At 57.6% G+C, this 14,549-nt stretch overlaps 1 protein-coding gene across 2 annotated transcripts in view; it reads left to right on the top strand.

Annotated features, from left to right (window-relative positions):
* DRD2 (dopamine receptor D2) overlaps nucleotides 1-3,504 on the top strand; it is a 76,590-nt gene extending 73,086 nt beyond the window's left edge. For both annotated transcript variants that reach the window (XM_043870446.1, XM_043927248.1), the window contains 2 exons: nucleotides 1,035-1,362; nucleotides 2,240-3,504. In XM_043870446.1, coding sequence (XP_043726381.1) covers nucleotides 1,035-1,362; nucleotides 2,240-2,433 — 522 coding nt within the window. In that variant the 3' untranslated portion in view covers nucleotides 2,434-3,504. The remainder of the gene's footprint in view (nucleotides 1-1,034; nucleotides 1,363-2,239) is intronic.
* Nucleotides 3,505-14,549: the final 11,045 nt, after the last annotated feature.

Raw genomic sequence — 14,549 nt, 5'->3', positions numbered from 1 at the left:
GGCAGGTCTGGGGGCCTGAGGCTGGGAGCTGGTGGAGGGAGGGAGGGAGCAGAGCACTCGGGGATCACAGTGCAGTGCAGCCTGGAATTAGAGCCCAGAAACCCAGAGTCCCAGCAGACCCCAGGCTGTGCCCAGGGATAGTAGCACCGGGGTCCAAGCAGCACATGTCCCTTCCCCCAGCATGAGCAGAGGATGGGGGCCAAGGAACACGGGGAGGACTGTACACCGAGTCCAGGTCAGGTGTCTTCAGCAAGCAGGGCCCCTGCTTGTCACCTGAACAGTTGATGTTCACCTGCAAGGGCAGGACTCCAAGGACCCATTTGAGAACAAGGATCAGGGCACAGTGAGGCTGCATTTCAGAAGCTCAGGCTGAGCCCCCAAAGCCTGGAATAAGGGGGCATGGGGAAGGACCTGGGAGGCCATGAAGACCTGAGGTCAGGGCCCTCCAGATCAGCGCAGCAGGGAAGATGTGGGCATAGAGGGGTTCGTCCTTCGGCACCTCCAGCAGTCTAGCAGGAGAAGTGGAGCTCACCTGTGAGTGCTGGTGTAAGTGCCTCGGGTCAGCCGGGGCGGGGAGAACAGGGTGCCCTCTCTGTAGTTAGAACATGAGCTCCTGGAGAGGCAGGCATCAAACGTCAATCACTAACTTACTCTCAGCCTCCAGCTTGGCTCCCGGGACCAGCTGGCACTCAGCAGCTGTTGCTCAGCTCCTGGAAGAGAAGGGCCTGGGCCTGAAGCCCCCACAGTGTAGCAGTGGGGTCATTGAGGCTGCTTGAGGATTGCTCCAGGGAGGGGCTGGGGGTGACCCGGCAGGTGGGGGCTGTCGTGGGCCCTGGGTCCTGTACCCACCCAGCCCTGGCCTCCCAGTGACCATCCCCCTTGCCTCTCTGGCAGAGGGACTCTGGGGTGCTTGCAGGAGTCTTCAGAGGGAGATAAGGGAGTCTGGGTGAGGCCAAGTGAGGCCAGGCGAGGCTGGGGTGGCCGAGGGCTGAGAGCTTGCCTGGCTCCACCCAGTGCTCTCTGCCTCTGTGCAGGATGCCGCCCGCCGAGCCCAGGAGCTAGAGATGGAGATGCTCTCCAGCACCAGCCCGCCCGAGAGGACCCGGTACAGCCCCATCCCCCCCAGCCACCACCAGCTGACCCTCCCCGACCCATCCCACCACGGCCTCCACAGCACACCCGACAGCCCCGCCAAACCAGAGAAGAACGGGCATGCCAAAGACCACCCCAAGATTGCCAAGATCTTTGAGATCCAGTCCATGCCCAATGGCAAAACCCGGACCTCTCTCAAGACCATGAGCCGCAGGAAGCTCTCCCAGCAGAAGGAGAAGAAGGCCACCCAGATGCTCGCCATTGTTCTCGGTGAGTCGGTCCTGGCCTCTGGCCACAGCCTGGCCTGCCCAACCCTGGCTGGGCGACGGACCCAGCAATGTAGGCTCCCTTACCCGCCATCACTCCCTAACCAAGACTGGTAGGTCACAGGACTGGCACTTTTCAGGCACAGGTCAAACCCAATGGCATACCTGACTAGGTAGATGCTATAATTATGCTCATTTTAAAGATGGGGAAATTGAGGTTCAGAGAGCTTGTGTAACTTGATCAAAGAGGATGCATGATTTAAACTTAGGCAGCATTCTTGCCTGGAGAATCCCATGGACAGAAGAGCCTGGCGGGCTACAGTCCATAGGGTTGCAGAGTCGGGACACCAGTGAAGCAACTTAGCACACATACAAGCACATGCCGATTCTGGAATCTGAACTTGACCAGTGTACCATCGTGGCTTTGAGAACCTAGTGACCCTGAGCAAGTCACTTCTCTCAATCTCCTTATCAGCAGAGGAGACTACTTCTCAGGGTTGTTGTGGTCATCAAGTGATGCACGGTGGTGAAAGCATTTTACAACCGCAAGTCAGTACCGTTCACCGTTGTTAATGCTGTTATTGTTGAGGAATCAGGAAGTTTACTTGCCTCAACCAAGACCCAGTGGAACCAACGCTGTGAACAATTAAAGGGGCAGTGAGGGACCCGGCTCGCCCACTACCCCCCTCCCCATCCCCTCCGCCCCCCAGCTAAATGAGGGTGAGCGAGACAAGGCTTTTGGGCGTGAGCTTTGGTGCCTGGGCGGGGCTGCAGCGAGCGATCCGGTCCAGGTCCCCCACCCCCTCCCCCACCCGGTGCACCCTCGGGCCCCGCCCCTCCCGGCCCCGCGCCGGGCCCCCTGACAGCCGCCCTCTCCCCAGGCGTGTTCATCATCTGCTGGCTGCCCTTCTTCATCACCCACATCCTGAACATACACTGTGACTGCAACATCCCGCCCGTGCTCTACAGCGCCTTCACGTGGCTGGGCTACGTCAACAGCGCCGTGAACCCCATCATCTACACCACCTTCAACATCGAGTTCCGCAAGGCCTTCCTGAAGATCCTACACTGCTGACCCTGCTGCCTACCTGCACAGCAGCCCGCCGCTCCCCTTCCCTGCCCCGCGGCCCCGCCTGGGGCCCCGGGAGCCGCGGGCAAGGGGGGCAGGGCGGCCTCGGCCATGTCCTCGCCCGCGGGCCCTGCAGTGTTAGCTCGGCTCCCGCCCCGCAACGCCCGTGCACCTTGGAGCGGCGAGCGGCAGCGCTAGAGAGCGAGGCGCCACGGGCGGACCCCGGGCTCACGGGCAGCTCACGGGGCCCCCCGCCCACTCCCAGACCCTCCCTCCTTGGCACCAAAGACGCAGCTGCCTTCTCCGACCTTTCTCTGGGGCTCTGGGGTGGCGGGGGCCAGTGTCGAGGCTCGGAGGCCTGGTTTTCACAGGCCGAGCCGGAGCGGGCGGTGGGGAGGGGTGGACAGTCACAGCCCCCCAGGGCCCACACCTGAGAAGCCAGAGCTCTGGCCGCGGCCACAGGCAGTGTCAGGCCTGGGAGACCCGCGTACACCCCAGGTCTGGACGGACCCCAGGGAAGCCGAAGCCCAAACTCCTCACCCCTTCTCCCACCTGGCCTGGCAGAAGCCGCTCAGTTATCCACAGCAGGGGTCCTGATCCCAGCCCTGCCCACCAGAAGGTTTCCACGCCCCTGAGAGGGAGGAGCCCTGGTCTCCAAGGGCCTGGGGTGGGGGTGGTCTGTGTGGGCAGGACCCCCGCACCCCAAGCCCGCTTGGCTGACGGACACGGGTACAGCCCTTCTCTTAGCAAATGCTGGGCCAGCGGGGGCTCCGGCAGAGAAGGGGGACTCTGGCAGAGAAGGCGGGCTTGTCACATGTCTGGGGCCGGGGTTGGAGGTGTCTGGGGTCCTTGGTGGGGGGCCTGCCACCCTCTGCCACAAGCCACTGTCCTTTTCTCTTCCTCTCGCCTCTTCGCAGTCCCGTCCCCTTTCTCTGTTGCCTCTGCCTTACAGGGGCCCACGGCTGAGCGGCTGCTAAAGGGAGAGGGGCAGCCTCTCCTCTTGGGGGGGGGGGGGCCCAGGCCCCACACTCTGTAACATCACCACACATGCTCCACACTAATAAAACTTTGACAAGAGTCCCCTCCAGGCTCCCTCGGGCAGGGGGTGCAGTGTCCCCTCCGTCCTCCGCATCGGGTGTGGCCAGGGCTCTGTGTGTGCGGGGCTGCGAGCTGGAGAGACCCTGGGGTGGGGGGGCCCTGACACCATCAGAGGTGCTGGGGGGGGTGGCGGAGGAGCACAGGGGCTGTGCTGGGAGGACCAGGAGAAGAGGTACGTGCCTGTGTGTGTCCCCCTCATCCCGGCCCCTCCTCCCCAGTGGACCTGAGCGCTCAGGGCTGCTGTGGGGTGGCCCTGTGCTTCAACTGTCGGCAGGATGGGGGCAGAACATTTCCAGTGGGAATCGTGTGGAGTCCCCAGGGTTCCCTAAAGCACCAGAGCCGCAGGGCAAGCCAGGCTGCCCCCTGCCCTTCGCCTCCTCTCTCCAGGTCCGAGCACCTCTACAAGCTCAGGCTTCAGCCCTGCTCACCCACCAGGGCAGACGAGGCTTCCGGAAACAGTGGCCTTTGAGGTGCGGCCCCGCCCAGGTCTGTGTCTGCGCCTTGCCCGGTCTGGTATCAGGACCCACTTACTGCGTGACGTGGCCTGGTGTCCTCCTGGCCTCCAGACCAGTCACAGCTCCAAGCCTTCTGGGGCCACGACTTGGCAGCGACCTAACAACAGAAGTTTGGCTTTTTAAAAATGAAATATAAGTCAAGCCAGTGAAGGAGGAATATTCTTACCACCTTGAGAATAACAGCGGTGGTAACAAACAAGGTGCTGGCACCCACGGGCTCAGGCTCCTGGGAGCTGTCAGGGCATAATTTGCATGCTAAATACAATATTTTTAGCACCAAAAGTTTGGAGCACTTGACTTGCCCTGAACACTTAATTATGGACTTTGATCTTCTCCCTGAACCTGAACATAGTACTAAGCCCTGGGAGAGGCTCCTGTCCCCAGAACACCCGATTCCAGAAGATGGGCAGAGCAGGCTCCTAGTCTAGCTCAGGGGAGGCGGTTGATAACCCAGCCACCCCCTCCTTGGAAAGGCATTAGGCCCCCAAGGGGGCTAGAACCCCCAAGGACCTCTCAGCTCTGTTACCCACCCGGGAGTCAAGGCACATGCATGAGGGCACATGCACACACACACACGTGCACACACACATGCGCGCGCGCACACGTGCACACACACGTACACACAGTCTATGAATGATCTTGACCTGGAACAGGAGCTTAAAAACTCCTGTTATCATTAGAAATCTTAGGGAGTCACACAGGGTGGAAGAGATGACAAAAGGACGGAGAGAGAAAAAGAGAGGAGGGAGGGAGGAAGGAAAGAAGGAGAGAGGGAAGGGAGGGAGGGAGGGAAGTTAGCCTGAGAGCAGGTTGGGGAGAGCACTGACAGAAGAGGGGAAGAGGGCAGGCAGGGGTGGGAGGCGGGAGGGCAGGCAGGGGTGGGAGGCGGGGCGGGGAAAGCTGCCCACAGCTGTCACGAAGCTTCAAGTCTTTGTGCCAGACAGCAGATTGACAGCTGGAGTGGGCAGGGGGAGGGCTGGGCTCCACCTCCTCCCCCCTCAGTGCGTCGGGGGCAAAGGGATGGCGGGGGACCCAGGAGCACAAGGTGGAAGGGGGCAGCCCAGGCTCTGGCTGACTCCTTTGCCCCGATCAGCGAGGGCAGAAGGGAGCCCCAGGCTGGGCGTAGCAGCCCTCTGATTTTCTCTTTCCTGGCCATTCCCCTGTGCTTCCGCCTCCATGCCAGTCTTTGTCTATAGAATGCCTTTTAATCAAAGGATCATTGATCTGCCTTTATGGAACATGGAGTCTGCACGCCGGGCGCCCTCCCCCAGAGTGCAGCCAGGAAGCACCACTTAATGCAGGAGCCTTCCTGGTCAGGCACGGTGGGGCGCAGTGCAGCCATCCTCTCAGATGTCTGCTTGTGGCCACGAGTCTCCAAAGCTTCAGTCCCTTATTCATCCCCCGCTGGGCTCTGGAGGAGGTCCAGGTGGCCACGGGCTCAGGAGATGTCCCAGGAATTGAAAAAGTGGTAGTGCAGGATAAACTGCATCCATTCATCCATCCATCCATCCATCCACCCAGCATGGTCTTACTTGGTGAATATTCACTGAGCAACTGTTTATGGTACTCCAGACCCTGAGCGAAGTGCTAGGAATGAGCAGTGAAGAAGGGGGTTATCATCCCTGCTTTTGCAGAGTTCACAATCCAATGGACGTCGGGCGTTAGCCCAACAATCACACAACGGTGGTGAAAGCTCTGGGGAGGGTCCTGGCTGGGTGCGGCAACCACTGTCACGGGCACGCGATGCCCAGCCCTGTGGCACTCTTTACCTAGATGACGAGGGCGACTCTGGAGGTAGCAGCCCCAGGGTGCCTTGACCCCGGAGCAAATAGCTAGGGACCTGGGGAGGGCAGGAAGTCTGATGGCAGAGAACTTCCTCGATGGTGGGGCAGAGGCCCCTGGAAGCCACTGCACGTTCTGCTCCGGGTGGGCTCAGAACAGGGCAGTCAGCTGCCTGCACCCGGGGGCTTTGAGGACTAGTGTGCTTTGGGGGTTTGCTGGGGGGCCCACCTACCTGGGTTGCCTTCCCACACTACCCATGTCCTGCGGATGTGTGGCCTGGCCTGTGCCCCCCTGCCTCTCCACCCTCCTGGGCCCCAGGACCCAGGCTGTGTCCGTGGCTTTAGCAGACACCTCTGCCTCACATGCTGTCCTCCCTCCTTGTGACCCCCGGTGGTCAGTCCATATGACCCCCCATTACAGAGGAGAGACCTTTCAAATAGGGAGGGTGGTTGTCAGGGGTCAAGGCTGGCCTTTGAGCCCAGGCCTTTCAACTCTGCATCTGATGTTGTTCATCCAGCCCCTTCTCTGACCAGCCCTGAGTGAAGCTAGGAGAAGGCACTGTAGTCAGGAAAAAAATTTTTTTAAACAGGAGAGAGAAAAAGAAAACCATGTGGGACCAGACTTTTAGGGTGTGGCCCATAGGGTGACTGTGAGTAGAACAATGATCATTTGCGCAGCTGGACCACATGAGTATGTGCTGGGGGTGGGCGTGCAGGTTAGGAGGAGCGGGTTTTGGTGGGTTTTCAGTAGCAGTAGGCAGGAGTCTGGGCATCCACGTGACTGAAGGTCCCCTCCTGCCAACCAGGCATCCCTCCCTTGCCTCTGGTTCTGGGGGGATCAAGGGAAGTAGGAAGCTGGCGGGGAGAGAGTAGACCCTCTTTGCAGAGGGAGATGACGCTGGCTTAGTGGATCTCTGGGGGGCGGGGAGAAGGGGGCACTTGGTAGGATCAGCTTCCCACTCCCTCTCCCATCCCAGCTCTGCTACTTGGCAAACAAAGCAAGGTGAACGTTGCTGGGCACAGCCCCCGGCCGGCAGGGCGTCCGGAAAGGACTTTTACGTGGTTGGAGCCATGCAGGTCCGAGTCCACAGAAGATGCTGTGAGACCACCTCACTCGATGGTGCTTTCTGCCATCTTCACCCAGCTCTGTCTAGGGATGTGTGTGTGAGGCTGGAGAGAGGAAGGCAGACCCCAAACCCCCAAACCCCCGAATCCTCAGGGTCAGATGCTAGGAGTCAGATGCTGAGGAAGAAGCCGGGGGTTGGGGGGAGGGAGGTGGTACCAGTTGGGACATGGGAGAGGCAGGCAGTTTCTTTCGTAGGGTTTTCCTGACCAGGTGCAACTGCAAACACTGTCCTATTGGCCCCATGAGTGTAGTCTAAGGAGGCCAGGCTCCGAGCTGCATCCAGGACACGGAAAGGATGGCGTGGGCAAGAGAGAAAGGAAATTGCCTGGAGGAGACAAGTTTTGTGGTCTAGTTCTTCCGACAGCAGGTGCTGCTGTGGGTTACAGAGCCAAAAAGCCCAAAGCCGGGACACCCCCGCCCCAGCCGATCTCAGTCTCATCCAAATCGTTTCCCCTGCCCGATCCCCCATCCTGTTCATCTTCGGAGCAGGTTGAGCCCTCACGCTGTGCCTCTGCCCACTGGAACGTCAGCCCTGGACCCTTCCCTCTCCTGGTAGATGCAGGCACGGCCGCCTTACTTTGCTGACATGGAAGCGCTTGTATGTCTCCTGGGGCCTCGCAGCTGTGTGTCGGGGGCATGCTGGCCTGATACTACTTTAGGTGTGTTGCAAGAGGTCCCAGGGTCACAGCCCACCCCCAAGGTACTGAAGGAGAGCCACCCCTTCTTCCTCTGGATGGGCTGGCAAAGAAAAATAGTCAGCTCCTTCCAAGAGTATCCTTGACAAAAGACTGCAGAAGGCTGGGTTGTTGGGTCCTCCTCCAAGAGAAAAATTCCTCTGACTTGGGAAAAACTGCAAGAAAATAATGTGTTAAGTGCTTACTAACAGATCTGCCCTCTGACCACAGGGCATCTGATTATTATCACAAGCCAGTTAGATAAGCAGGAGATAAGCTGTTAGATGATGCAACCAAGTCTAAGAAAGTTTCAGCAGCCTAAAGTCATACACCGGCGTGATACCCTGGAGGAGGGCATGGCAACTCACTGCAGTAGTCTTGCCTGGGAAATCCCACGGACAGAGGAGCCTGGCGGGCTACAGTCCATAGGGTTGCAAAGACTCAGGTATGATTGAGTGACTAACACACACACATATGCTAGCGGATGGCCCAGCTTCATGGTCTTTCCACTACCCAGCCCCCGACACCTTCCCTCCTCATCTCAGCCCTGCCTGGCAGCTACCGCCATCCCTTCAGTTACATTAACAACCCTGCTGCCTGTATCTGACCCAGCAGGCATGGATGGAGTGCGAAGGGAGGACCAGGTATTAATAGAATGCGGAAATAAGCAGATGCAGTGATGGGGAGAAGGCAATGGCAACCCACTCCACTACTTTTGCCTGGAAAATCCCGTGGACGGAGGAGCCTGGTAGGCTGCCGTCCATGGGGTCACACAGAGTCGGACATGACTGAAGCGACTTAGCAGCAGCAGCAGTGATGGGCTCACACCCAGGTAGGAACCTCGCTGTAGGGAGTTTTGGGACAGAGTGACTGTCTCCGGCCAGGCAATTGGAGATGTCTTCGCGGGCAGGGACAGGTGAGTTGGGTGTTGAAAGATGATAGGTAGGCCTCTGACCCACACTGGGAGGAGAAGGGCCCGGGACCACGAAGGGAAGCAGGACCAGCTGGAGGGCCAGAGGCAAGCAGGCCTGGGGGTGCTGGAGGCCCCTCTGGAGCCCCCTCTGGAGCCCCCTCTGGAACTGTGTTCTGTGGGTGCTGGTGGGGGTGGGAAGGCGGTGAATGGTCTTGAACAGAGGACCTGAGCTGCTGTTCCTGCGCTCAGGAAGCCCCGAGGCCTCGCTGGTGCTCTGCGCACTGGCTCTGCCTCCCCCGCTCCCGGCCACGGGCTGGAGACCAGGCCCATCCTCCGTCCAGCCCAGCACTCTTTCACGGAGCTCCACCCTCCCAGGTTGGCTTTGGTGGGACAGTCTCCCAGTCCCCTCATTCCTTGATACTTCTAGGGTGTCTTTTCAGTCCCAGGCTTTTTCTGTGGGGTTGGGTTCCCCGGGGGAACCCCCGCGACTGCAGTGTGAGGTTACACAGGTGCCGCACCTGGGGACTGGTCCCCAGGGTCTGTCTGGACTTCCTCCCTGCCTTTGACTCCTGTTAACACAGCTTGCCAACCCCTCTGCTCCTTTTGGACTCCTGACCCCACAACCAGGAGGCCTCCCAGGCAGAACAAATCCCATCAGCATCTCTGGGACAGTTAGACAGGCAGTGCTGTCTCCAAGGGCGGGGCTTCCCTGGTAGCTCAGCTGGTAAAGAATCCCCCTGCAATGCAGGAGACCCCGTTTCAATTCCTGGGTCAGGAAGATCCCCTGGAAAAGGGATAGGCTACCGACTCCAGTATTCTTGGGCTTCCCTTGTGGCTCAGCTGGTAAAGAATCCCCCTGCAATGCAGGAGACCTGGGTTCGATCCCTGGGTTGGGAAGATCCCCTGGAGAAAGGAAAGACTACCCACTCCAGTATTCTGGCCTGGAGAATTCCATCAACTGGATAGTCCATGGGGTCGCAAAGAGTCGGATACAATTGAGGGACTTTCACTTTTCATCTCCCAGGGCTCTCCTTGGTGGGTGGGGGGGTGGGATGTATTGGCTTAAGCAGTGGTGTTGAGGATTGTCTAGACAGAGGGTAGTGAGTAGGTGAACAAAATGATGATGAGAAAAAGGTGGGACCAGAACGATGGAGGAGAAGAAAGTGAAGGGAGTCCCTGTACAGACTGGCGACGTGCATCCTCTCATTTCATCCCCTCAACAGTACATGTTACAGAGAGGGAGGCGGCGCTCAGAGTCTAGGTAAAGAAGCCACCCCAGGGACTTCCCTGGTGGTCCAGTGGCTAAGACTCTGTGCTCCTAATGCAGAGGGCCCGGATTCAATCCCTGGTCAGGGATCTAGGTCCCGCATGCTGTAGCTAAGACCCAGTTCAGTCAAATAAATAAATATAAAAAAAAAAGAGAGAGAGAGAGAATCCACCCCAGCTCTGCCAGACTCCAAGGCCCCTCACAGGAGGACTCCCTTCTCTATCACCCCTTTCCTCCTCCTACATGTGGTGAGGGGTCTTTGGAAGACACGGTTTGTTCTGATGGAATCCTTCTTGGTGGAGTGACTGCAGCTCCCAACTCTGAGTCCAAGCTCTGGAATTAGGAAGGGTGTCAAGGTCTCCCCATGAAGTGCCCACCCTCTCGCCTGCCATCTGCTCTTCTGCTGGGCTGTCCACACCCACAGACAGGCTCATTGCTCATTCACATTCCCTGGCCTCTGGGGTCCCCACCCCTTCCAGCTAGTCCACACCTTGCCCCTTGTCCGCCGTGTCCTTGTCATTCTCCAACATTGCAGCTCCCGGAAAGCCCTTCCCGGGGAGCTTAGTAACTGATTGGATGGGGGCGGTGAGGGGAGAGGGAGAGGAGAGGGGTGAGGCACCCCCTGTTTATGCACCAGCCACCTGTGGCTGCTCAGATTTAACAGATCGAAATGAAAAATCAGATCCCTTGGTTGCATCAGCCACATTTCAAGTGCTCAGCAGCACATGGAGTTAGTGGCAGACATGGAATATTTCCGTCCTCCTGGAAAGTTCTGTTGAACAGTACTGGTCTAGAAAGACTCCTAGATTGGGGGCTGGGGTCCCTGCGACTAAATGACTCAATGGCACGTCCATCTAATGGACATGAGTTTGAGCAAACTCTGGGAGATAGTGAAGGATGGGGAAGCCTGGCGTGCTGCAGTCCATGGGTCACAAAGAGTCAGACACGACTCAGTGACTAAACAAGAACTAAGGGAGGGAAAAGGGCAAGGAGTAGGGCTTGTGGGGGTTCCATTTGGGACGCTGAGTTTAAGGGTCTGTAGGACCCCCACGTGGAAACGTCCAGTAGGAAATCAAAGGTTCCTCTCCTCCTCCACCCCAATCCCCCCTAAACAGGTTTGAAATTCAACTGAGATCCTCTCCTTGGGAATTTCAAGGGCCTTAGTAAAATCCAATTCTAAATATCCCTAGGAAACCCCTAGAAGGGAGCTGTGCTGAAATGGCACTCAGGGTAGAAGCTGTGTGTGTTTGTAGGGTCTGTGTCTGTGTCTGGCTTGGGATGGCTCGGGAAGGGAGAAGAAGGTGCTAGTAGGCAACAAGAGAGCTGTCTTGGCTGGAGCTGGCCTGACACTGAGAACTCCATTATCTCTTGGAGGAAGAGAGTAGAGAAAGCAAGGGTCTGGGGAATCACCGTTTAGACCCTGGGGTCATCAGAACTGAAGTGAATCCTAGGGATAATCCTGTTTGCATCTCTGTGGGATCCTCGCCATTTATGGGACAATAGGTGCAAAATCCTAAAAAATCATTTACTTTTTCTAACTTGGTTCTTCAAATTCTCTCCTCAAACTCTTCCTAATAGGATAGTGAAAGTGAAAGTCACTCAGTTGTGTCTGACTCTTTGTGACCCAGGCCAGAATACTGGAGTGGGTAGCCTTTCCCTTCTCCAGGGGATCGTCCCAACCCAGCCCAGGGATCGAAGCCAGGTCTCCTGCATTGCAGGCAGATTCTTTACCAACTGAGCCACAGAGGAAGCCCTTATCCCAAAAGGATAAGTCAGGCACTATTGCCCTTCCGTGGTTCTCTCCTGACTGTTGATCTGAGCTCACTTGGCTTTGAACATGAAGCTCCACACCCCTTCTCTGGCTCGTTCAGAATCCTAGGCATGGTGCTAAACTCAGATCTCAGGGTGTGAGGAGAAACAAACACCATCATGTCCCCTCTTTCCCTCTTCTTGCTCCAGCATGTTCTAGAAAAGACACAGCTCCCAGGGGCATTTGGAACTACAAGTTTTGCCCAAGCAGGATGGGCCAGGCAGTCAGCAGAGAGCAGGCGGATGGAATAGTCCACTGAGTTCACCCTGTCCCGGCGCCCGGGGTCCCCACTTATCCAACCAGGAGAGGAAAAGACCACCACCCTGGGCTGCTGGCCAGTGACCGTCTTCACGGTGATGCTAAGAAGGACACAGAGAGAAAAACTACAGGACGCCCCCTGGCGGTTATCCTCAGCCTTGGCTGTTCTCCAGCTAATATCAGGATCTCAGGGCATAGCTCAGTCAGTAAAGAATCTGCCTGCAATGCAGGGGACCCGGGTTCAGTTCCTGGGTGGGGAAGATCTTCTCAAGAATGAAATGGCAACCCACTTCAGTATTCTCACCTGGAGAATCCCATAGACAGAGGAGCCTGGCAGGCTACAGTTCATGGGATCCCAAGGGTTGACATGACTTAGGGACTAAACCACCACCACCCTGGTTTAGGTTTAACTGGCTTAGGGTGGGGTCAGTTCTGGTTTACCTGCTCAAGGGTGGGGCCAGGTGTTTTAAAAACTCTTACATTCCTCCTCACCCTGCCACACCTCACCCAGGAGATCCTAATATGCAGGCTTGATTTATAGCCTGTGTTCTAGGGCACGACCCCTTTCAAAGGTGCTCCCAGGGCTCTCTGAGGTAGACTGTGCTTTGTGTGGGGAGAAGTGTCCAAGGCCCCTGAGGCTGGCACCACGATCCAGAGACCACAGCATAGGAGACACGTTGCGGCCAGCGTTGCTAGAAAGGACTCCTGCACTCGGCATGTGCATGGGACAAACAGGTGTCTTCTGCTCCACCTCTGGATCTGGAGCAGAGGCTGTGCCAAGGGCACTGCAGCAGCCCACGAGGGGGACACTCGAAGGCAGGCCTGGGGTTGCAGCTCGTTAGGGGTTGTGAAACCGCGTAACTCAGATTGGGACTTAAACCCACCGGGCCCACTCACACTCCACAGACAGAGTGTGGGTCATCTCTCAAGGTGAGAGCTGCCTCAAAATATGGCATGGTTAGTTTTAAGGGCTGGGTAATTTCACAGGCTAATGAGTAAGAGGAGTATTCCAACTATTTTGGGAAGAAGTTGGGGGGGCAGATTTCCAGGAATTACGCCACCACCCACTTTGATGGTTGGCCTCAGAACGTCAGGGTCCGTCAGGGGGGTATGTCATTTAGCTTGCCGATGTGTTGCCATAAGCCTATATTGAGGCTCAAGGTCTAGTGTAGTTGGCTCTTCTGCCATCTTGGGCCCACTTGGTTTCAATGTTGATGGCATGTCCTCAGGTTATGTCATTCTTTTAAATGTTGTGCCCTGCCCTCTCCCCTCCTGTGTCAGTTGGGGTGGAAGATTTTCTCTTCTCTGACAACTGCAAACATCCTTGAGTTGGAGGGGGGCTTCCCCAGTGGCTCAGGCGGTAAAGAGCCTGCCTGCAATGCAGGACCCCCGGGTTCCATCCCTGGGTTAGGAAGATCCCCTGGAGAAGGAAACAGCAACCCACTCCAGTATTCTTGCCTGGGAAAATCCCATGGACAGAGGGCTACGGTCCACGGGGTCTCAAAGAGCCAGACACAACTGAGCGACTAACACTTTTTGAGTTGGAGGGGCTGCTCCAGCATCATGAAGAGGGAGAAAGGAGCTGGACAGGACCCCTAGGGCACTCCTACCCTCACCCACAGTCCTGCCCCACCCCCTCCCAACAGTGGGCCAGCCCTAGCAGAGCCAGAGAGGAAACAGAAGCCACTGGCTGCAAGCCTAGGCTGGGTCACACAAGGCTAGTGTGAGCAGCCCCAGCCCTGCTGACGGGGGCGGCTGACAAGGGCAGGACAGAGCTCCTTGAGCCACTTCCCAGGAGGAAGTCCCTGCCCAGTGAGCTTCACACGGAGCCCAGAGAGCTGCACCCTCACCAGGTGACATCACCACCCTGTCCCCAGGTGACATCACCCTGCCCCAGGTGACATTACCACCCCGCCTCCAAGTGATGTCACCGCCCCACCCCCAGGTGATATCACCACCCCGCCCCAGGTGACATCACCACCCCCCAGGTGATATCACCACCCCACCCCCAGGTGACATCACCACCCCGCCCCAGGTGACATCACCACCCCGCCCCCCAGGTGACATCACCACTCCACTCCCCCAGGTGACATCACCACCCCGCCCCATGTGACAACACCACCCCGCCCCCAGGTGACATCACCACCACCCCCTCCCTGCACCTGCCCCCTGCCTCCTCCCTGGTGGGAACTCACATGTACACGTCATACACACCACACATGTGCACACACACATACACACGCACCCTGTACTAACACTACTGGCCCTCATATCCAACCTGGCCCTGTAGCTCAGTCCACCTTTTGGGAGTTACTCAGAAACACAGCTTTATTGAAGTTAGATTTGAAACTAGATTTGAAACTTTATTGAAGTTAGGTTTGGTCATTTAACTGGACAGAGTGAGGGTGAGGCTGGGGGGACAGGGACCAGCGTCCCATGGAGGATCACTCACGAGATGCTGGAGCAGACCCTCCCATCCCCCACAAGAGACTATACAGCAGACCTGGGCACTGGGGCCAGGGCCACCAGGGAGGCGGTCAGTATAGCAACAGGGGGCTGGCTAGGGCTCTCAACCGGAAGTGGACATTTCCTCTGAGCTTTTAGCGCCTGTCCTTCCACAAACACATGTGTCTGTCTGTCCTGACCCTGTCCCAGTCATACAGACATGACCTGGGAGGGA

This window comes from Cervus elaphus, chromosome 1, assembly GCF_910594005.1.
Source record: "Cervus elaphus chromosome 1, mCerEla1.1, whole genome shotgun sequence".
Lineage (NCBI taxonomy): Eukaryota > Metazoa > Chordata > Mammalia > Artiodactyla > Cervidae > Cervus > Cervus elaphus.
Note: the sequence above shows the minus strand (reverse complement) of the source record. Positions and strands in the feature narration are given on the sequence as shown.